At 44.3% G+C, this 23,800-nt stretch overlaps 1 protein-coding gene across 5 annotated transcripts in view; it reads left to right on the top strand.

Annotated features, from left to right (window-relative positions):
* MPPED2 (metallophosphoesterase domain containing 2) overlaps nucleotides 1-21,585 on the top strand; it is a 178,494-nt gene extending 156,909 nt beyond the window's left edge. For 4 of the 5 annotated variants that reach the window (XM_041722509.1, XM_041722507.1, XM_041722510.1 and 1 more), the window contains exons 5-7: nucleotides 11,461-11,576; nucleotides 14,833-14,946; nucleotides 17,666-21,585. In XM_041722509.1, the coding sequence (XP_041578443.1) occupies nucleotides 11,461-11,576; nucleotides 14,833-14,946; nucleotides 17,666-17,784 (349 nt within the window). In that variant the 3' untranslated portion in view covers nucleotides 17,785-21,585. The remainder of the gene's footprint in view (nucleotides 1-11,460; nucleotides 11,577-14,832; nucleotides 14,947-17,665) is intronic. The other variant, XR_005982696.1, reaches the window with a different exon arrangement.
* The last annotated feature ends 2,215 nt before the right edge of the window (nucleotides 21,586-23,800 follow it).

Raw genomic sequence — 23,800 nt, forward strand, 5'->3', positions numbered from 1 at the left:
CACTCCCAGTTTTCTCACTTTTCTAAATTGGTCTGGACCAAAACTAGTCGTGAAGAGACAAAATGGTAGATCAGTGGGGGCCAACGCTTTAACTCCCATCTGACCTCCTTGTCACTTATTCCAGCTCCTCTGAGCTTTTCAAGCAGCACAAACAGGCAACACAGACAGCCAGTGACATGGGAATTAGAAGGCACTTTCCCTTTAGGTGCCATGTGCTTACACGGGCCTTTGTTTGACAACCTTGCAAGGTTCATAAGAATTGTTATCCCTGTGGCACAGTTAAGGAAACAGTGATCAGAGAGGTTAACTCGCCCAAGGTTATATAGCAAGTGAGTTGGAAGAGCCAGGGCTCTGACTCCGGGTCCTCTGACGCTAACTCCTGGCCTTCTCATTATCCGAAGCTGCCTCCTCTGTGCTGAAATGTTAACACTCACTGCTTTCACATGGAGCACTCAGTTCTTTGGTATTTACATTCTAAATCTGAGCAGTGGCGAGAAGGTACACCTCGTGGTGATACAAAGAAGGTAAAGTAGGGGACAGGGAGCCAAGGGTTTGAAGATGACTAATATTTATAATGATAGTAACATTCATGATGATGACAACAAGAGCTAATATTTCATTCTTAATACCAGGCCAGCATCCTGCCAAACGCATTCCATATATTACCGCATCCAGTCCTCACAACCCACCTGTGTGGTGTAGCCATTGTGACCTCCGTTGTATAGATGGAAAAATGAGATCAGCTGGAGGAATTTGCCCAGGTCACGAGGCTGGATAGAGAGCAGTGTGAATTTGAAACCAGACCTCATTTTTAACCCCGCAAATGCAGTCACTGCATTACAGTTATGTTCATGCCACCTCAGCTGGAGGTGACGGAGGGCAAGAAATTAAAATTCTATATACCGTTTTCTCTGAAATGAATACCTTACTCACCACTTGGGGTTATTGTGAACTAAGAAATGTGGGAATGATGTGTATTAAGTACTACATAGATATATAACATTATCTATGTTTAAACTAAAGTTCCTGGGCACCTGGGTGGCTCTGCCGTTGAGCGTCTGCCTTTGGCTCAGGTCGTGATCCCGGGGTCCCGGGATAGAGTCCTGCATCAGGCTCCTGCTTCTCCCTCTGCCTGTGTCTGTGTGTGTGTCTCATGAATAAATAAATAAAATATTTTTTTTAAAAAACTGAAGTTCCTCAGTAAAACGAAAAATGAACCACCGCCATCAGGATGGTGCTTGGCATATAGTAGGTGCTCAGTAAACATGTATCGAATTACTTGTATGAATAAAAAATTTCTGCTGCTAAAGACACCTTTCTGTTCCCACAAACTATTAGGTGGGGAGGGGAGAGAAAGAAAGCAGCCTCCTGAGCAAAAGTCCCCCAAATGTCCCACCCCCTAGGGAAACTGCCTTATGGTCAGAGTGGAGTCTAAATAGATGGTGAATCTGTCCGTCCATATCCAACTTGCATTTGGCTACATGGAGATTTTACACCAAATAATTATTTCTTTCCAAATGATATTAATCAGTATTGGAAACGTAGAACATAGATTTTCAAATAGAAGGGAAAAAAATGACCCCCCTAATCCTCTTCCCAAATCCAAGATAACCATTCAGTATGTTGGTCTGTGTCTTTATTCGAAGCATTTTTGCGTACTTGAATTCATACGGATATGCAGATTAATACTCTGCTTCTCCATTGATCACCAAGGTATACGCAGTTTTTCGTGAAGTCACAAACTCTTCATGAATAGTCGCTCTTAATTCATTTGACAAATACTTGAGCATTTGCTTTGTGCCAGGTGATCCAGACTGAAGTCACTGAACTTCCAGTCTTCCTTGTTATGTTTAATGCATAGCATTTTATTGTCCACTTGTTCTTTTAGGATGTATTTTTCTGGTGACAGCCTTTCTTGCCAGTGTGACCGTCCCCAGCTATTCCCCCATGGGGTCCCCAAAGCAAAATCGTATAAAAAGAAACCAGCGTTATCGACACCAATACGTGACAACTCACACTCAGACAGACACATTCTCGAATCAACTAAACATAGTAAAATGGTGCCTCGAGTGGGGGGCACAGATTTCACCAGGCCACTCCACCTATTAACATCCATTCCTAAGAGTTCACTAGGTAACCAGACAAAATGCAGCTAATCCTGAAGCCACTTTTCCTTCTTTTCTTGCTCTTTTGGGAAATCTAAATTAGGAAACCCCTCCACCTACTAGGTTTCTGTGACACGTCTGTAGGGCAGAAGAAGGAGGTGCAGGTGCTCTCTGCCAAGTTGCCTGAGTACTTGGCGGTCTCCCTGTCTCCTCCCATCCTGTTCGTCCTGTGCTTTGGAATCAGCCAGGCATGTGACACATGTTGCCGTCACAAGCTCAGTCTTTAGTAGGATGTGGTTTTGTGTTTTGTGGTCCTGGCTTCGGCTGCCCAGCCTTATTAAGGAGTATGCAGGAGGAAATAGAAGGAAACCTCCCCCGAAAAGTCCTACCTTGTATGCTCCTGGTCATCTCGTGGCCTGGAGGCCCGTCTTCACTTGAAATTGCTGGATTCTCAGATCATTCTGGTGTCCCCCAAGTTCCTCTGCAATTAGGTTACTTAGAAACGAAGGACTTCTGTCCAGGGCAATTTTACCTGTGAAATGGTGAGCTTTGGGTTTATCCTGAAAGCTATATTCACTTTTGGATTCCCAACACCTACCTTGCCAGAACCTAGCTCATGACAGGCATCCAGGTTATGTTTGTTGAATGAGTAATTGCCCAAGTACCGTACTGAGCTCATCCTGACTGGGCTATCCACCCAGTAACCGCACACAAAGCAAGGGACACCATGTCTCCCTTATGGCCAAGCTTAGTGCCGGGCACATCCTAGATTTTCAGAAACCCTAGATGAAAAGTATTATGATGGGATTGTATTGAGCCATAAAAAGAGGTGGATTTCTGACACATGCTACGATGTGGATGACCCATGAACACGTTGTGCTAAGAGAAATAAACCAGACCTAAAAGGACAGATGTGGTATGATTCTACTTACATGAGACGCCTGTAGTAGTCACAGTTGCAGAGACACAAAGTAGAGCAGTGGTCGCCAGGGTCTGGCGGGAGGGTGGGTAGAGGGAACTATTGTCTCCTGGGAGCTTCTATTTGGGATGATGAAAAAGTTCTGGAGTTGGATGGTGATGATGGTTACGCAACGCTGTGAGTGTATTTAATCCCACTGAATTACACACTTTTAAAAAAATGGCTAAAATGGTTAAGTTTTATGTTCTATTTAGTTTACCACAATTTTATTTTAAGATTTTATTTATTTATTCATAAGAGACACACAGAGAGGCAGAGACACAGGCAGAGGGAGAAGCAGGCTCCTGGCAGGGAGCCCGATGTGGGACTCGATCCCAGGACCCCAGGATCCCAGGATCATGCCCTGACCCAAAGGCAGATGATCAACTGCTAAGCCACCCAGGCGTCCCAGTTTACCACAATTTTAAAAATCACCAAAAAAGAAAAAAAAAAAAGAGGGATGCTGCTTATTTTTCTATTCTCCTCCATCCATTGAGCCTCCCTCATTCTTTCAAAGCGGGACAGTTGGCTGACATCCCCCTTTGAAGAATTCTCCCGGCCAGGGGATAAAGATCAACCCAAGGCCCATTTTCTGGTCCAGGCACCCTGGTATGGGTGCCCTCTAATTTCCTCAGCCACAAAACAAAGTGCTATTTTTGGATGCACCTGGGCATGTCCCAAATCTGCCTCACCTGCCCGCCAAGACGGAAGTCCTGCCATGGTCTTTCCTCTGCCCTGTCAGGCCCTTTGCACAATTGATGAGCCCAGTCTCCCACTCAGCCCCATGGGAAGGCAACAGATGCTGTCATGTTATTTTTAATAAATCAAGACACAGCACGTTTGAAAACAGGTCATAGTGGGGTTTTTTTTTCCCTTGGCTCCCCAGACTCCTCTTACACCATCCTCCTTTGGGGCAGGGGAAAGGAAAGTGGGTAACAAAGGCTCAATTCTGACACTTGTTCCTTATCAGTTACCAAAAAGGGGGCACAGTTGGCATGTTTCTCGAGACCGGGTGCCCTGTCTTGGCTTATGAAGCCCCTGCTCACAGCTCATGGGCCTCAGGTGACCCCCGCAGGTAAGATTTGTTCCTCTCCTGTCCACAAGCACACAGACCGCATTTTTCACCCCGGCGTGCCCTTTATCAAGAACAGTATCTGTTTTCATCCCAAGGACCTCATAAGGAAAGAACATGTTGCAAAGTCACAGGGAAGAGATGGGACCAGACAGCTGGTGTGAGAGAGAAGCCCGCACTGCCCTTTAGAGGCAGCTGAGCCTGTGGTTTGGGCCAGGCAGGCTTCCCGGGCAGCTGCGCAGGGCTGTAAATCTTGCCCTGAAGTTAAGCCATCCCTCTCTCTCCTAGCCATGTCAACCGGTGTGTGCGTGTGTGTGTATTCGCTGCACAAAGGTGTGAAGGTCCTCTGTGGGCTCATGCAAAACATCTCCTTAATTGCATGGGAGAGTAACTTCCAGGCTGCCAAGTGGAGGGACTTGGGGGAGAAGGCTGGCTTCCTAACAAACTCCAGAGCTAAGAAGAGAAAAGGAGGCAAGGAAGGGAGTGGGGCAGGTGTCTGCCTTTCATCTGGATATTCAGGATGACACATCTGGTGCCAGGGAAGCTGCTATTTCTAACTGACGGGAAGCTTTGCAATCAAGGGAGGGCTGAGCTGTCAGGTGAACTAGAGATCAAGAATTATCATGACAGCTTCATGGCATGTGAAGGAGGCTGTGAAGTGCAGTGTGATTTTAACCAGCAGTGGTTAAATTAGCTTCTGTTGGACCTGGTGTGATGTGCAGTCGGAGCGGGGCCGGTGGCGGCTGGGAGTGCCAGGCGTGAGCAAGGTTGCAATTCTGAAGTGCCTCCACTTAGAAAAGAAAGTGTACGTGGAAACTGGCCCCTGGCTTCTGAATTTTGCTTCATGGAGATGCCAGGCTGCGGTGATGGTGTTAATTAGTAGCTTGTCCGGGCTGCCAGTGAACCTCTCCGAGCGCCCTATTATTATTAATATTCTAGGGACCCAAAGTCACCCCCTTCCTGGATCTTCCCCAATTTAAGATGCTGTCAAAATCTAACCACCTGTACTAGCCAGCTAAGCAGCCTTGACTAACGTTTTGCCCTGTGCTCTCACATTCCATGGGATTGTCTCTGCAAGACTGAGCAAGCCAGGGAGTGAGTGAGCGCCTGTTGGAAAAACTTCCACTCAAAAGTGAACTGAGGAAGTGCCTTTTAATAAGTAATCAGCCGGAGGAAATCAGGCTCTATCTAGCCATCTAGTAATGCTGGCCTATTCACTGGGGACTCTTCAGAAAAGTCTGGAGCAGGAGGACCTAGTATTTGATGAGCCGCAGCTTGGGAAATTCTAAAAAGAAAAAGTAACACGAGAGACTGTGTGTTGTATATGTGTGTGTGTGTCTGTGTGTGCATGCATGTGCACAAACACATACACGTATGCTGCTAATATATTTTATATATAAATTTAAAAGCTGCACGTTAACACCTGGCGTCCGCGCTCTGCTGAAAGTTTTGCGTGAACTTCCCCCAGGTAAGCAGATACTCTGCTTCCATCTGCAAGATGAGACGGACGAGCCACACCTGGGACTTGATTGGCCTGTGGTTCCCTAATCCACGCTCGTTCCTCTGCCTCCACGAGAGTGGTGAACTTGGACAGGACCCCCAGGTTCTCGCAGCTCTGGGCGGCGCGGCCAGCACACCCACGTGGGCCCTTGCACTTGCCCCTCCACGCCTTCCATGCAGGATCCCAGCGGAGCCCTAACCTTTGCAGGAGGAACCTAGGCGACAGTTCATAACAATCCCGAGTCTTGGTGGCGCAGCCTGCCGACCCATCTGCACATGGGGAGTTTGTAGACATGGGCCAGCGGGCACCAGGGCCATGAACCTGAGGAGCCCAGCTGAGCAGAACGAGTTAGACGGTTCCTTTTCCAAATCCTGCTTTCCTGGGGTGTGCCCAGCCCCCACTGATGTGGGCAAGGGAGTAAAGAGCCATTCACCTGTCCCAACCTCAGATTTATGGTCCAGCAGCTCCCTTCGGCCCTCACTGCCGCACTGTGTACAGCAAACACAGATGACCTTTGCAGCGATTGCATCTCAACCTGCTCCCATATAGGAAACCTGTTTTGTGTTGACATTGTTCGGAACAAGTTCTGTGGAGGTTAACTCCCTTAGCGTCCAGCCCTGGACTTGCAGCCTAAAGAAGCCAAGGGCCCCTAATGGCAAGAGCAAAGGGGAGGGAGCCCTGAAAGCACCCGCAGCTTCCATCCATCTGAGTCTTTGGTCCAATGGCCTCAGGCAGCTGTAGTTCTCCCCTTCCTTCCAGAGTTTTCTAATCCTTCTCTCTAAGGGGCTGCATTACGGGTTCTGATTGGCCCACTGGCAACAGGGCGCTTTGTGGGACATTTTCTTACAAGTTGGTTCCCATGTGGTATTTGTTAGTCACAGCTAATTATTAAGTCCTTGGCTGAGGCAATAGACATTGTTCCCCTGGATTCCTCCCCCCACCCTGCCCCCCTCACCCCCCATTGCTACAGAACAAAACCCATTGTGGGGCTCTGGAGGCCGACTGTGCACATATTTTCCAGTGAACCCCTGATGGGCTCACTGCTGGGGTTTCATGTTTCAGGTTGAAACTCAACTGGATAAAGCACTGTTCATTGATGCTGACACATTTGGTCTCTGCTCTGCGCAACGATTTCTTCCACGCTAGACTCGGTCCCTTACAGGCAGTTTAGGTAATTCATTGAGAGTGATTCACAGCATTTATTGAGAACATGGATAGTCTGCACAGACTTCTAGAATGCTAGGATTTCTCGATCACAGAAGGACTGTCGAGTGCCAGGTTTTGCTGGCTTTGTGCAGAAGCATAGGTCAGAAAGGAGGAAGGGGCCGAGTGAGTGAGCACGTTGAGCCTTTTCTTCCAGGCCTTCCAGCAAGAGCACCCCCGCATGTACCTGCTTTGGATGTGGGGCTCCTGCCTGAGATTTCCACAACCTACAAGCAATCCGAAATCCAGTAATCAAATACATGCACGCATTCATTTTTCAGATGAGGAAAGTGGCCCACTGACGGTCACTCTCTTATCACAGGTTCCCCTGAGTTAGTAGCTTGATTCCAGAATGAGAATCAGCACCCAGGTCTCTTCTGTGTGCCCCTATTTTTTTTTTTACAAAGAATCATTTCAATCGCACGATGCCATGGCACCCCCTGAGGCTGTACTGTGCACAGCCTAAGAGCCTGTATGGAGCAGCCCTGTTTTTACTTTGCAAGTGTGAGAACCAAACCCAAAAGTGGGCTAGAAGGTTTTAGTTCGCATCATGCAAGGGAAAACACAGAGGCTTTGGAGACAGCGGATCTGTGTTTGGATCAGCCCTCCGCTACTTACCAATCCTGGGAATATTGACGTTACTTGGTTATCACTGATCTTCAGACTTTTTATCTAAAAATAGACCTGGCAATACTCAAGGATTGTTAATAATAATTCAGGGATTGTTATGAGTAATTAAGTTTAATGGTCTATGTAAAGCCTCCATGTGAAGCATATCAGGGATTTGATAAATGTTCCTTTTCTTACAATTTAAATTCTGTCTCACTCTCATACACATACATACAGGTTTGAGTCAACATGAAAGCCAGATTATTTTTTAAGATTTCCCCTTAACTTGGAAACTTCTGGAATGTCACAAGCTTAACATTAACCAAATGAAATTTGGGGTATCCACAGACAATGGGCTTGCCTTACTCTTTTGCAAAGCACTTATAAAGCTGAGCACTTCCTGGGGGGAATAGGGCTGTGGGTTTCCTGAGAAGACTCTGTGAGAGAAAATTAGAAAATTGAAGTCTTGTTCCTTTGACTCTGGAATCCCCTTGGATGACCTGGAGGCCCAGAGGCTGACTGCCCTCAGATGGACTCTAGCAGCGAAATCAGAGCTCCTCATTGTACCAACTACTTGGGTGTGCTTGGGACTCTTTCAAGCCTTCTTTATTTGCCATTCACAGACAAACCATAGGCCCAGCAGCTTGTTTTCAAAATCTAGGGAAACAGATGTTTTTGCTTATTTTTTCTCTCTCCCGTGCCAAAATGCTTACTGAGTTTTCACTGGGTTTAGAACTTGCCATTTTTTTTTCTTTTTACCTTTAAGACAAATAATAGAAAGGGATTGTTGTAAAATGAAGGGGGAGGATGGGCGTCCCAAACTGGAAATGGTCTATTTCAGACTCCAATGAAAATGTTGAAGAACCTGAAGATGGGAAGTCCTAGATGACAAATGCAAGCGAGATTGACTAGTTGAGCCCTAAAAGGGTCTACTTGACATTACCCCCCAGGCCTGGGGTAAGAAAGCAAGCGCTGCCTTTCCTCCAAGGAAACCCAAAGCATGGCACCTAGCTAAGCAAGGCAGTGTGGTTGCAAAGGGCTGTGTTGACTGCACCTGTGCTACGTGAGGCCCATGCCACCGACAGCTCCTGGATGGCCCGGCCAGCTCCGACATGTTAGGTTCTGTATCAGTGTCCTGTTGGCTGTTGTAACAAATCACCACCAAGTTTAGTGGCTTATAACAACACCTGTTTATTATCTTATAATCTCTTGGTCAGGAATCTGACATGGGTTTCACTAGGCTAACATCTGGATGTCAGCAAGGCTCTGGTTTTTTCTGGAGGCTCTGTTGGAGAGTTCCTTTTCTTTCTTTCACTTTTCCAGCCCCTGGAGGCTGCCCACATGCCTTGGCTTGTGTTCTTCCTCCTTCATGTCCAAAGCCAGCAACAGCAGGTTGAGTCCTTTTTACGTTACTCCATCTTCCTCCTCCGCCTCCTTCCTCTGCTTTTGGCATGTAATTACCCCCTAGATAATCCAGGACAATCTCGCCCATTTTAAGGTCAGCGTGATTAGCTCCTAAACTCCATCAGCATCCTTAATTCCCGTGTGCCGTGTAAGGTAATATATTCACAGGTTCCAGGGATCAGGATATGGACATCTTTGGGGGCGGGGGGTGTGGACGTTGTTGCCTACCATAAGTACAGAGGTCATTTTTACATTTTACTACAATTTTATGTATTAGGACTCTTTCAGTTGCAGAAACGGAAACTAATTCAAGTTAATAAAAAGAAAAGTATTTTATTAGCTTATATTCTTGGAAGGAAATGTGTGATTGGCTTTGGGCACAGCTGGATCCACATGTCTAACACGGTTATCTGGGTACTCTTGTTCCTTTGCTTGGCTTTTTTCTTTCCTTTTCTTTCTTTCTTTTTTTTTTTTTTTATTTCCCTTAATGGTTTGATTCTCAAGCACAGGCCATCTGCACGGTGGCTAAGACAAAGCTCCCAGGCAATTCCAAGCCTATACAGTCCTCAAGACGAGGATCCCAGAGAGAAAGCCATGATCTCTTTTTAGGTAGCACCAGCAAAAGCCTGAGGATGACTCCCAGCTTGGTCACAGGTACATCCCTAAACCAGTCACTGTTTAGGGAGATCCTAGAGCAGCGATGAGTCAGCCTTAGAGCACGTGTACTGAGAGGGGGAAGGAGAGATTCTCCAAAGAAAATTCAGACGCTGTTACCAAAAGAAGAGTGAAAGAGCTAAGCAGGCAGTAACCACTGGCGTCCACTCCTCCATCTCATTGCTGGCTTTCAGAACCATTCACCCGATCCCAGTTCAGAGTTCATTTGGCTTCAAGCAACAAGACACTTAAAAGAGTCCAGAAGAGGCTCACCCAGGGCAGCTCGGAAGTTAATTCAAGTACTGTGTAAGAAGAGGAATTGTGCGATGGCTATAAGAATGGGTTTGGGAACCAGATTGTTTGGGTTCATATCTGGTTTATTGGATGTGTTTACTTGAGCTCTCTGTGCCTCAGTTTCTTCACCTGTAAAATGGGTATTAGTGCTAATACCCCATGAGCTCGTGTGAAATTTAACTGTGTTAATCCAAATAGTGTTTTAGAATAGTTCCTTGACACAGAGTAAGCCCTCAACTAGTAATAGCTTTAAAAAGTATTGTTGTTATTATAAGTAAGCCCTTGAGGGTGGCTTAGGAATTTGCAGAATAGTTCTAGGAACCAGGTCAGATACTTTCTTGGTTTCTCTTTTTCTAGCTGGGGCCACACCATCTGTTATCTCTGGAACTTTCTTTTAAGCACCTCAGGGGCAACTGAGGTTCTCATTTGTAGAATGGATTCTCACAGTTTTCAGGTGCCCTCCTTTCATTCTGTCCTTGCCTATACGTGCCCACCACCACATGAATGCTGGGTCAGTATTTCTGAGTTCTGAGTCTTGAGAGAGTCTGACAGTCTGGCACATGAGTGGCTTTAAATAAAAGTGCACTTCCTTTGATTAGCCGTGACTGACCAGGCTGCCTGGGACACAGGGTCACCTCTTTCAGGAGGCATGGAAGGACCAGCATAAGTCAAAGAGGAAAATTCAGCTTAGCCAGAAAATTGCCCATCTTGCCTTCTGCATGTATACGCTAACAAATAGCAGGGGGTTTCTACAGAATGGCAAAGAGTCAGTTTCAAAAAATAAAAGTTATAACTAGATGTTTGGGAATAGGACAGCCCTGGGAACTGCTTTGTTCTGATGTGACTTAGCCTGTACTATTTGTAGAGAAAAATTGGTTTTCTCTTGTTGTTATAAATGGTAGGAGGCATGTTCAGCTCCAGTTAGAGATGCTCGTGCTGGACAAGAACTCCTTTCACTTCTGCATGAAGCATCAGTCTCAGAAACTCATTCCTGAAGTAGAAGTTTCCAAGAGGGTGGACTGCTTACCTTCCCTGTCAGGAGAGTAGATTCCAGAATGACCCCCGATTTTTTTTTGATGATAGGAGGAAAAGCCCACATTTGGTCTTTGTCCCCTGTACCCTCTCTCACCTGTCAGAGTCCCCGTATTTTTTCAGTCCAGGGTATTCAGAACATCTCCATGTACTGCAGGGGGTACATGCTCTGCCTTCAGAGCTGTTGGTCTTTTCTCCAGTAAGTGTCCTTCTACTAAAGTAGCGTCACAGTGAAGGGGAGGAAGGAGTACTGATGGAATGTCTTAGCTCTGAGATACTGCAGGAAGAGTGGGAATGCTTTGGATCGGGGGTAAGCATGTTAGGAAGCATGGAGATTTGGGGGAGAAGACAAAGCATTGTTAAAATTTTGATAGAGGTCTGCTGGGAAAGTCGCCACTGTAAAGACTCTTGTGCCCCTTTCTGGTTGAACAATTCGCAGGCTCCACACTTGCTTTCATATGCCTTGGTTTTGAAGCAGTCAACAAAAAAGCATCCTGCTGCCAGGGCCAACCATCAAAAAGAGAAAAGAGAGCAATGCAAACCGTGGGGGAATGTGCTAGAGAGAAATATTGTAGAGCAGAAACGTAGCTCTGCTGGCCTGATACCATGTGCATTATCTCCCCCAAAGGACCCCATGGTTTAATGGATGGGGCTTTAACCTGCCCAGAGGTCAGTCTCTGCTGGACAAGTGGAACCTCATCCCTGAGGGCATCGACATACTCATGACACACGGACCTCCTCTAGGTAAGTGAAGCAAAAGGTTGTCCTTTTGTCATAGAACTGCCTTTTTTCATAATAATAAAGTGTAATAAATAATGCTTCGGGGATATAATCATTTTCTCTCAAAAAATAAAAAATGAACACAAAAAGAAAAGCCAATGTCTTTAAAAGAAACCAGTATGATAATTAAACTCAGCAGTTCTGCTGGGCTTACAGGTGTTCTTGAAATTAAATTTTTTTTATTTAGTCGAGTCAGGGAAAATCAAATGAGTATGGAGCACCGCAGTCTTTTGAGCTTGATCATTTATTTTAAGAACGTACTTCTCAGGAGTGAGGGAGGTGGAATGAAATGATGGAAACTTTTGTTTAAAGTGGTTCATTTGGGGTGCCTCGGTGGCACAGTTGGTTAAGCATTCTGCTCTTGTTTTCAGCTCAGGTAGTGAGCCCCATCGGGCTCCATGCTCAGCACAGAGTCTGCTCCAGATTCTCTCCCTCGCCCCCCACTTCTCTCTCTCTTTTTCTCTCTGTCTCTCCCAAAGATAAGATAAAGTAGCTCATTTCCTTTTCCATCTAATAGTAGGACCTGGGAAATCTTTATAGTTGAATGTTGGAGCTGATAAATTAACAAAGAATCCTTTTTTTCTTTTTTTGTTAAGGCTAAGGTGTTAAGTAAGGACTTACGTTGAAAGTTATTTAATAATACTCATTCTACAGAATCCTTGAACTTACATCCAGTTTAGATTGCCAGTGTGCTTCAAAGCTACCTTTAGTTACGCAGATTATGGTCCAGAAGATGATTCTTTGACTCATATAATTATCTTTTAATTATTCATGAAACTTGTTATCTCTTTGACTTAGCTACAGAACATTTTTCAAATGCGACTATCACCTTGATCCCCATCTGTCTGGTATCTATTACGCCAGGACCCTTCCTGTCCAACAAAGGTGTACTCAGGAAATTCAGATACTTCACTTTCAGTAGGAGAGTTTTCTTTTTTTTAGATTGTGGTTAAAAAAAAATACATAGCGTGAAATCTGCACTCTTAATAAATGTTCAAATGTATAGTACTAGCAAAGTTTGTTTTGGAAAGAGGAAGAAAACGCTTAGTACAAAATAAATTATTTTCACAATTTTTTCCCTGTGGCTTGGGGTTATCCATATCACTTGCCTCCTCTGTCAACTGAAAAATAAAAAATCTAACACACGTCCCATACTGTGAATTTAATCTTCGTAAATATTGTCTCCTCCAACCCACTTAGGGCTGCTTCCCTTCCCTTACAAGGGAAGTGCTCTCTGTTTCACATGGAAACAGCAGAAGGAAGAACCAAGCCATGAGTTATGGTGGCACATTTTAATGATAGGGAGAAGCAAGAGAGGAGGAGCCAGTTCTGTTGCAGATAGAGAAGCTGTCCAGATTTGCACAAGATCTTAGCCGTTCCTGACTCCTTCAGTATTTCAGAATCACCATCCCCATGCTTTTTTCCCTATTCTATCCCATCCCATCCCATGTTTTAAAAGATTATACTTACCAACAACATGTATCATCCTAATTAATTAATTTCCCTATTTTGTAGTCATTAGAGACTAAATCCTGAATTGTTAGCTAAATATTCTGATCAGCGTGAGTTACCCAGTGAGACCTACAGAGAGAGCATCCCAGCCAACTTGATCCTTTCCCTGAGCGGCCTCCTTCTGTAGAGAAACGATTCCCCTTAGGCTGTTTATTGTAAATAAGACTTGCATATCCTCAGGACAGAAACATCTACATGACTGAAGCCTTATTTGGAATATAGCTTTGAATAGAACAATTCATTCAAGCCATTAATTTTGGTACAGAAGCCAGTAGCAGTAGTAAGTCTGAATTCTAGCCTCCAAAGAATTCAGACATCCCAAGAACTTTTAAGAGGGAGACTACCATCCCTCCCTTTGTAGGAAACATGGCACCATCCAGACAGTTGGCTGTGGGTAGAGCAAGGTAAGTCAATTCTACATCAACGAGTTCCACACTAAAAGGTCAGGCTAGGTTTTCCTAAGGTTCAGTTGAAACTTATCAGTACATTATTGGGATTCTGGTGAAAATGCTGGATTGGGTGGGGGATAGAAATTGGCCTTGAATTCTGTCCTGCTGAGAAGAAAAGCCATCTCTCCAGGAGACTTTACTATTCTGGTGGAAGCAGGATGCCTCCTCAGGTTGATCCTATATGAAATGAGGTCTTTCCCCTTTCCAGAAAAACATACCCATGAGGGAATATGCCAGTCTTAGGATTTTTTTTCCTCTGAAACCCCTGGCTGAATTTTTCTAAGGCCCCCATTCTCATCTAATGTTCTTTGCAGCCTCTCCAGCTGCTCCCCACACTCCAGTTACCATATTTTTACAGAGATGCTATATTTTCGTTTCTCCGGGTTCGCCAAAGTGCAGTAAACTTGTCTTTCCATTTCTGCATCATTTCTAAATAGTAGAACTCAGCTAATAGAGCTATGGTGCGGATTCCCACTTATTACAATTTAGCTGTCATTCCCAGCTGTCTTCTTCACACCCATCCTGCTAAGGTGTATGGGTTCCATTTCTGACCATAATTGTTCAGATACCTGACTTTTGCTATAATTGATGTCGGTTTTTATGGATTTTCTGCATTAGGCATAGAAGTAAGTGGCTTTTACTTTAAAGATAGTCAATTAGCCCCAGCTTACCGGATGCCACCATGAGGTCACATTGTTGCCTATTACTAGACAGGAGACTGGAGGAGGAAGCTTGACACTTCCAAGCTTTGGTCAGCAGGAACCGCCAAAGGTGAAGAGTTGATGTACCTAAGGAGAGCCAGGTTTCTTGTGGCCAGCTTACAGACAGCCCCTCCTAGCCTGTCTTCTTTGAGCCATCCTAGAGGTAAACTGCTATAAGAAAGACATAATAAAAAAAAAAAGAGAGAAAGTAACGGAATCGTGAAAGAAAGAGATATTGCAGGACTGCCGGGAATAAATGTCATTAGGCCCATGAAGATTTCAAATCGGGGCTGCATAAATCAAATCCCTTACAGAAAAAAAAAAATGTTAATTAACAGGAAGAAAAAAATGGAAACCAAAAAAAAAATTTTTTCAAGAACCTAAAGAAGACAAAGTGACAAGTGAAAAGTTCCTTAAAAGCCATTGTGAGCTTTAATGGAGAGGCTAGGATTACAGATAATGTAATAAACCTTCTGTGAGTTATGGCTTCCTGAAAGTCTAAATGAAACCTTACCTGAAGAAAGAAAATTAAGAGTATTGATTGCATTTTGCCCTTAGGTTTTCGAGACTGGGTTCCAAAGGAGCTTCAAAGAGTGGGCTGCGTGGAGCTTTTAAACACAGTCCAGAGACGAGTCCGGCCCAAGCTCCACGTATTTGGTGGAATCCATGAAGGTAAGACCAGAAGAAAGGAGTTCACAAGAGGTTGGGTCACTATCCATGACTTCATTCCAGAATGGGGACCTTGGCTACACTGAATATGACTAGAGCAGTGGTTGTCAAAGTTTTTACCAGTGGGAGAACCCTTGTATAAGATGAATTGTTAGGAGAAACGCCTGTATGTAATATCTTTTATATGATACATTTTTTATATGGAGCTGCTCTCTTTTAAGCAGAGTGGAGAGAAAAAGCCCGGTCTGGCTCACCTTACGGGAAAACCCAGCACTCCCCCAGGCAACTTCTAGAATCTCAGGGCTCTGATGAGAAATATTTGCTAACCACCAACTGTAGAGCAGCTCTGAGGTTAAAAAGAAAAAAAAAAAAGACATTTTTTTTCCTTAAGAGAGCTAGAAGAAATGGCCTAGATGTTAGACCAAATATCTTCCATGGCCTCGCTCTACCTGTAAATGTTGTGTTTCACATGGAATGCACGTGAAGAACCCAGGAAGACAAGACAGTCTCTGAAGCAAGTAACTTTGGACACTCAACGAAAGTTATAGAACAGAAATGGCAGGAACCTGCCATCATTTGCAGGTAGTCATTTCCTTACTAACCTCAGAAAACCATTTCAGGCTTCTCAGAAATCATCCGCACTCTCAGGTCAGGCTGAGGCTACACAGAATAATTAAATCTCCCTTAAGTGGGAACTGGTCCAGTTGCCTCTAGTTCCGCCTCTCAAGGTAAGCTGGAGTCGAGTTCACAGAACCTGAAAGCCTCCCAGGAAACTTCATGGTTCTAGGTTTTGTCTTTCCTTCCTCTTTTAGACTAGGGTTTTCAGAGAGATGCAAAGCTGTCTTTCAGCAGGCCTTAGATTTTTCTGGCCCCACTGGCCTCTCCCTGTTACATGGGTTTGTGTGCCGTGGGTGCGTTTACATAGGCAGCTGCCGAATTTCCTCCAGCTCCTGCTTACAGCTTGTACTCTGGAGTTATTTATGAATCTGCAGGCGAGTTGTTCAGGCCTATGTGTCTGACGAAGCGAAAAAACAAAAGTTTGCTTCTCAAAGCCCGCAAATCCATTGGCTTCCAGGTTAGGCATGGAATTAAAAGCATATGTATTGAAAATCATCCTACTAATGCCAGAGAAAATTCATTGTGCCCCAAGTGCAAGCACCAGCTGAGTGCATGGAATGCAGGCATGCAGCTTTCCAAGAGTGGACATCATCCTACTCTGACTTTGAGCTGTAGTCTTAAAAAAGGGAGGCCCTTCTCTAAGGATTGGCGGGGAGGTGGGGGGATGGATGGGAGCTCCTGTCCAACAGGCATTTCTGGGGGACAGTTATCAGGCTTGAATTCCTGCAGCCTGCCTATGTGAGTTTGTATTTCATCCGGGGTTTTTTTTTTTTTTAAATCATTAATTAGCTTTAAACTAGCCAGACAATTGGGGAATTCCACTGAAGTCCCAAAATAATAAACTTGCTTAAAAGGGAGGAGATCATATTCAAATAAACTTGTCTCACTTTTATTCACTTAAGACAGCTGAAGAGGGCAGAGAGAGGGCAAATACCAACCTCTTGATGGAGAGAGATAACAAGACTTTATGACCCCAGAACTAAACAGTGCACATTTTAAATGCCTCTTTTCTTTTCTTAAGAGATTTTTCCATTGACCCTCATTAAGCTCTCCACAGGCTTACTTGGAGAAATTTTAGCAAATGGAAAGAAAGGAAGAAAAAAAAAAAAAGACAAGAAAAAAACCTCAGTTATTTCTGTAAGTCCTGGTAATTTAATTGTTCACGGGCATATTTTTCTATTCCGTAAGAGCCTGATACCAACATAGAATTACAAACTGAATTGCAGAGGCTCTAAGGTAGATATAAGGTATCCAGGGCAATGTGCAAACTTGCAAACATGTTAAAAGTTTCAACAAATTAAAAATTATAAAAGGGGCCTACATACCAAAGACCCAAGAAAAACTTTTGTAGCTTTTCATGATAGGTCACAAGAGATTTATATACTGCACGTGGGAAGTGTTTTTGCTTGATCCAGTGCCTGGGTGAGCTTAGGAAGCTGTGTCCTATGGTGATGTGTGTCTGCAAATCACTTGGATATTCGATTACTTGACTTTTTTTGAATGAAATGGCACCAAAAAGCCACAAAATTCGAGTGAGATAAGATCACTTCTTTTTAACCATTCATTGAGGCAGTTTAGAGATTATCTCATAGACAAGGAAACTGAGCATCCCCCCCCACCCCCCTGCACCCCCCCTTCCGGATCCCAGTGCTGTGTGCTCTTTCCTGCCTCACCTGCCCCAAAGCCCATTTGGGGTTTTGGATGTGTGCACCCTGAGGAGCCTCTTCTGTGACTCTCTCTGTTCCCTAGAACTCAGTAATGAATGCAGGGCTTTGAAATGAAAATCATATTTTAAGAAGAGGGGAGAAGTGTTTTTCTCTGTATTCTCACTAGTAAAGAAATCACAGTCTTTCCCCGACAAATCTAATGCTTAAATAAGGAAAAAAGAATCCCTTTTCTTTGAAGTCAAGGATTCTCCCTCTAAAGAAAACAGAATGTAATTGGAAGGCAGCTTCTGAAAGCTGTTATCATCTGGGGAGGCTTCATTGAATCTCATCTCACTGCCCACTGGCAAAGATTTTTGAGTTTTCCTTGCCTGACAGCCCACCACTGAGTCACTATCATTTGTGTATATTACAGTAAGCATGACACTCTGTCTCCACAGGTTACGGCATTATGACCGACGGTTATACAACGTACATCAATGCCTCAACGTGTACAGTCAGCTTTCAACCGACCAACCCTCCAATTATATTTGACCTTCCAAACCCACAGGGTTCCTGAAGCTCTAAAAGCCCAATTGGAATGTGAGGGAAGGTCTATAAACTGCCATTTTTCTAATTATAAACTTACATTCTCTTACTTGTTTATTTCCAAATCCTGTGAGTTCTTTTTGTAAATTACTGGAACACAAATGACGCTAGAGGTTGTGCTTCTCCTTTATTTTATTTTATTTTTTATTTTTTAAAAATGGGGCGTCCATTCGAAATGAAAGGAGCATTGTGAATTTGTAAAATGACTTCCGTTCTCTCCAAGGCCACGCCATAGTAAATTGTGAGTATTCGCCAAAGGACAGCCAAGCTTTCTTTTTAAAAGGTGATGAAAGTCTTATTTTGATATGCTTTAAGCTGGAAGAAAAAGAAAAGAGAGAGAGAGAGAGAGAGAGAGAGAAACAGGTAGGTAGTGTTTTAAAAACCACCCAGATTTGCACAACTGTTTAAGAGTATTGTTCGAAGTATTTTATTTTTTGATGTTTTGTTGTTGTTGTTGTTGTTGTTTTCTTGGTAACGCTTACTTTTTTGCAGACATGGCCTGGATTTATAGCAATCTTTTCAACAAAAAGTAGGCGTGGAAAAGACTTCTCTTCACACTCTCACTATAAAGAAAGCTGCGTCCAGGGAAGAAAACGGCCCTCGTTTAAAGGATGGCTTAGCTAGTGAGATCCGCATTGTGGTTCTACAAGGTCTCATTGTTTGTTTGTTTCTTTTAAATTATTTTAGCTTTAAAAATATGGGAATGGAATCTGTCAAGAGCAAATATTTCGTGCAGTTAAAAAAAAATTGAGCGTGCAGACTCCTTTTCAGTATGGGTTTATATATATAAATATTTTTTGTGTATTATGACTAAGTTAGGAGTTTAATATTGCCAAGGACAGTACGACTGCAAAGGGATGCTTTATAGCAAGGCATCAGAAGTCCGAAGGGGCTGACACATTTTCTCAGAACTCAAGGTCTCAAAGAGCTTGAGTTAAGTCTCGGTACAGTTACAGGCGTGTACAGACTTAAGTGGATGCAATGGGAGGTAACTAAAATAAGGCTTAGTCGTCCTTTATATTTAAATACCCTGAATCGTCTTCTTACTTCCTCTCCCTCCCCCCATTTTGCACTGTGTGTCGATGCAATCTTCGCTAGCACAAAATATTGTCGCTAATAGTCATTTCTGTTTTCCCATTGTAAATGCTGTTGAGCTTTATTCTATTTTATGTTATCTTGTTAATGAAATTTAGGAAAGCAGTTGTTTCTTTTAAATTTATTGTGATATTCTATATCTAGCGGCCTTTATATGCAAATAAAATTGCAAGATTTTTAAATCTGTCCTGTTTGGAGGGTTGGCTGGTAGGAGGATGGTGGTTTAGTCCTGGGGAAGGAGGGATTTATTCACATGCAGCATTAGTACTGCCTTTCAGAAGAATTAGAATAAGTGATTTTTTTTTCTGATTTTCAATAAATTTTTATTACCCACCATTCACAGGCTGGCAGGTAGATCGATAAGGCACTCAGTCTACTCTTTCCTTCCATCACACTGTCATCTATCTTGCCGTGGGCTTCTGAGGGTGAATATTTCATCCTCACCATTGTAATTTCTATGAGAAGGCTGACCGTGCAGTGGAGGCTGTGGACGCCTATGTGCCTGGCAGCGAGAGGGTGAACTAGTGGGTAATAGAGTAACCACTGCGGAGTCTTACTTGTCCCCAGGAGCATTACCCCATCACCCCCTCACTATTCTTTTATTGATGTCCCTCACTAAAACGTGGCAGCCAGGAGTCCAACAGGTGGTGGTGGAGTGTGGTAAACCAAGTTAAGTCTTTTTTATTTTAAAAAAAAAAAAGTCTTTTTTATTTTCCCTGGAACAGCCATTGAAGAAAAGCAGCATGATCTGGAATCTGCTGTGTAGGCCGAAAGTCTGTGTTCCTGTGCTCACTGGATTGTATTCTGACAGATTTTCCTTTCCTCCTTCCATTGCGGACCCTTTGGTTTGTAATTGATGAAAAGAATCCTTGATTTCGGTACCAGTAGGGTAGAGAGAATGTTTTAGGCCAGAATTCCAGCTCAGGTTCACATGTAATCATCTTGGGCCATCATAGTTGTTAATATTGATTAAGTGTCTTGGACGCCACCTAGAGTGTGTGGTGGACACTTTGGTCTGAGCTCGCAGAGCAGACGCTTGACCTTCCCAAGCAGAGGTGGTCCATGACCATAGTAGCCATGATGGACCAAAGGAGGTACTGTGAGAAGTTAACAACCCTCCTCTGATCTGCTACATCAATAGAAGAAGGTGTTGACTTCAGGGCTCTTCCTAGGGAGCTGGAGTGAAAGGTGACTGAATGGAAATTTCATTTGGAGCTAAGCTTGGACTTCTGGAAAAGCAGGCTTTCCAGAGACAGGTGGATGATCATGATGACAAGTATGCATGTACAGCTCTTGACAGCACGTCTGGACACAAACTAATTAAGCTAAGCACTTACTAAAATTGCTTTCCATTGTGAGGGGGCAGGAAGCAACCCAGCCTGCTAAATCTACAGGGCAGACTGGCTCATGGTCCGGGTTCACCATTCCATATGTATGAATTGCCTCCAGGAGGGCCAGGATGACTGTCCAAAGGCCTGACGCTTTCTCCACTGGGCCTTCTAACAAAGGAACATTTGAAATAGCTCTTACAAATTGGCACTTTCTGTCCTTTCATCACCAGGCACTCTGCTGAGCAGGTCTCATATTTTGTTTCTTTGCTCACAAAACCCTGGGAGAGGTCACATAAGCCCTACTTTATAGATAGGGAACCAAGGCTCCAAAAGTTAAATAAATTTCCCTAGAAAAATGGAAGGTTCAAAACCAGGTCCGTCTGAATTCGTAGCCCCTTGCCCTTTTTTATCACCTGGGCTCTGGACTAGAAAAGTTGATCCCCTTCAAGAACTGATACAAAATTGATATGGGCCTGGGGGCATTTCCTATCACTTACGTAGGAGCTGTTGGAGCATCCTTCAGTGTGGCTTTATAACATCAAATTGGACCACTTCTCTGCTGGAGACACAGCACACTGCGTGGATCCAAGCACAGAGCCTGGGGCCGGCAGGCCTGTCCAGGTCCTGGCTCCTCCTCAGACTGGCTCTGACACCTTGGGCTGGGTACTTTACCATCGCTATAAACGGGGATTGGTGATGATGAAGTTGCTGTAAGTCGTGATACGGAGATCACTGCCTACAGCATCCAGTTTGTTAAATAACCGCCTCCCCCCACTCCCCGTGCACCCTTGACATTCTCCAGGCAGGACCTGTCTGTTGCCTTCTCACCCTCAAGAGCACCAGTTGCATTATTTCTGAGAAAGTGTATTTGTTTGCATTCCTTGGAAACTGTAATGAACCTCTTTCATGAGACAATGAAGAACCCCAAGGGCACTTGTGAGAGGCAGATAAGGGGGTCTGACTTTTCAGTGTGGGTATCGTATTTTGCAAATCCCTTCTAATCATCTCAGGAGAGGAAGGGGTCTGTACTCTTCAGAGTTGCTTTAAATGGCACCCGTGGATCTCAGCACCTCTGTCTCTCCTTGGAGTCTTTGTATTCCGTGTCACCATCTCTTTCAAGCTCAGTTAGTCAATTTTTTTCTCTCCATTTTCTCCCAATCCCCTTTTGTCTTATAAAGATGTTGGGGGGTTGCTGAAATCCCCTTAAGAGGCAGGTCACTGTTATTCTGACAGGTGGCCAGCGTTAAGCCTGCCTTCATCTCCATCACTTAAGTAAATAAATACTGTGACCCAGGTCTTAAGTAGGGAGAAACAGAAGCTGGGAGGATTTGGGATTTGTCAATTGCAGATAAAATACTTGCTGTGCCCAGAATAATGTCTCTCCTCTCCCCCCCCTCCCCCCCAGCAAGGCCATGCTGCTCCGTCAGAGTGAACATCCATCTTTTATTTTGGTTTTCCAGTATCTTTTCATGCCCTGTTCCCATCTTCCTACAAGTTTCAAGTACTTTTTGTTGAGTTATTAAAACAAAGTGAATTAAGGTCTACTTTGTTTTGAGAATTCGGCTATAAGCTGAGGCATTTGGAAACATGGCTGGGCACAGAGCGGAAAGCAGTTGGATGAGGGGAGGGTTCCAGGACTGGACATTCTTAATAGGCGGTTTTATAGAAGGTTCCAGGCCCACTTTTGATGTCAGCTTCTAAATGCAAAATGTTTTTTCTCCTACTTGATGATGAAGTAGCAAGACTGCTACCTGTGTGTCCACTCTCTGACAAGGTTCTTTCCCTTCCTTTTCAAGATGTTATCTCTACCTTTCTGCTCATGTCCTGCCTTTCCATGGAAGAGAAAACCACACTGATCCAAAAGCCTCTCTGCAAAGCCTCACTCTTCCCTGGTGTCCATTGTCAAGTCAGGCTCCGCAACTCAAGAGAGGTTCAGAGAGGGTCAGTGGCACCACCATGGTCACACAGTAAATCAAAAGAAATAGCCCCCTATATTGGCATTTGGGCCCTTAATTTTTTTTTAAAGATTTTATTTATTTATTCATGAGAGACACACAGAGAGAGAGGCAGAGGGGAGAGGCAGGCTCCATGCAGGGAGCCCAACACGGGACTCAATCCCAGGTCTCCAGGATCACGCCCTGGGCTGAAGGTGGTGCTAAACCGCTGAGCCACCTGGGCTGCCTTAGGCTCTTAATTTTGAACTTGAACTGCTTTTTCAGTTTGACATTCAGGAATTAATCACAGATGGAGAGATCAGTTTGGCCAGACATAATATGATTTTTCACCAGAGAACAACAACCTGCCTATCTATCTGTGGCTTCTTATTATTAAGCCAGATTATTATTAGACCTTAGAATCTGACCTCCAAGTGTTCCCATGATGAGTCACTTTGTTTCCTTTCAACCAGTCCACCTATAACGACACTGACAGGCAGCCAATTCCTCCTCCCACAAGAGAGATGTTGCTCTTTTGTCACGTGTTTTGACATACACGGATATATCCAGTCTGAAACCTGTTGGGTGTCCATAAGAGCCCCTGACTTTGGAATCCAATGCGCTTGCTTTCAAACCCCAGCAATGCCATTTGCCTTCTGGGTAGCCTTGGATGTGCTGCTGTACTTTGCTCAGGCTCCTGTTCCACATCTGTATAATGGGAATAATTCCCGCCTCACCGTGGATTTATTGGAATTAATTTGATAATATCACTAGGCTCCTGGGCCACAGAGCTCTCATTATACATGGAAGATTTTATTATGCTGTCCATCACAATTTCTTAAAGCAAAGGAAAAGGGCTAGGGGGGTGAAAAAGGAAACATTAGCTTATTTTTCCAGGTTATTCAGAGTCTTTCACAAGAGAAAGTGAATTCCTTGAACTGAACTGAATTAAGGTAATGGAGCTGCAAGCCCACGCCACACATAAATTGAGCTCTTTAATTCCCGCCCCCCACCCCCCACCCCCGCCCTCTCAAATACAAGACAAAACATTTGTGGTAGGTTCTTCTCAACTCCTCCTTGTTTCCTTCCTGAATTAGGGATGTCTTACAAGACAAAAATCTTGAGGTAAAAGGCCTTTCATATCTGAGAGCATCTATATCTGGGTAATGGTGAGAGAGAGAAATGCATTTCCATTAGGAAGCATGGCCACAGTGGTACTAAAAGCACGAATAGACTAAACACGGAGAGGCAGAGAGCCTGCACCCATCAATCAGCTTTGATTTTTATGAAGCCACGGTTACCATGAGGTGCATCCGAGTGCTCTCAAGCCCGCTTACCAAGGGAAGGGGCCTGTAATTTCATAGCCCATTTTTGCCCTGACCTTAGTGGATGACCTTGAGGATAGGTTGAGATTTTCAGTAGAAGCTTCTAAAATAGCAAATGACTTGGAACCCAAATTCTCCATGCTTGGGCTCACCAACATGCCCTGGCCCACATTGGCTATAATGCTCGGGTACCAAGTACTTAATCCTCAAAAGGACTCCTTTTTCCTAGAGGCCTTTCCTGAATCCCCCTGCCCATACCCAGAACGCCTCCTTTCCATACTGCCACGTCCCCCGCGAGTACT

Source organism: Vulpes lagopus, chromosome 11, assembly GCF_018345385.1.
Source record: "Vulpes lagopus strain Blue_001 chromosome 11, ASM1834538v1, whole genome shotgun sequence".
Classification (NCBI taxonomy): Eukaryota; Metazoa; Chordata; class Mammalia; order Carnivora; family Canidae; genus Vulpes; species Vulpes lagopus.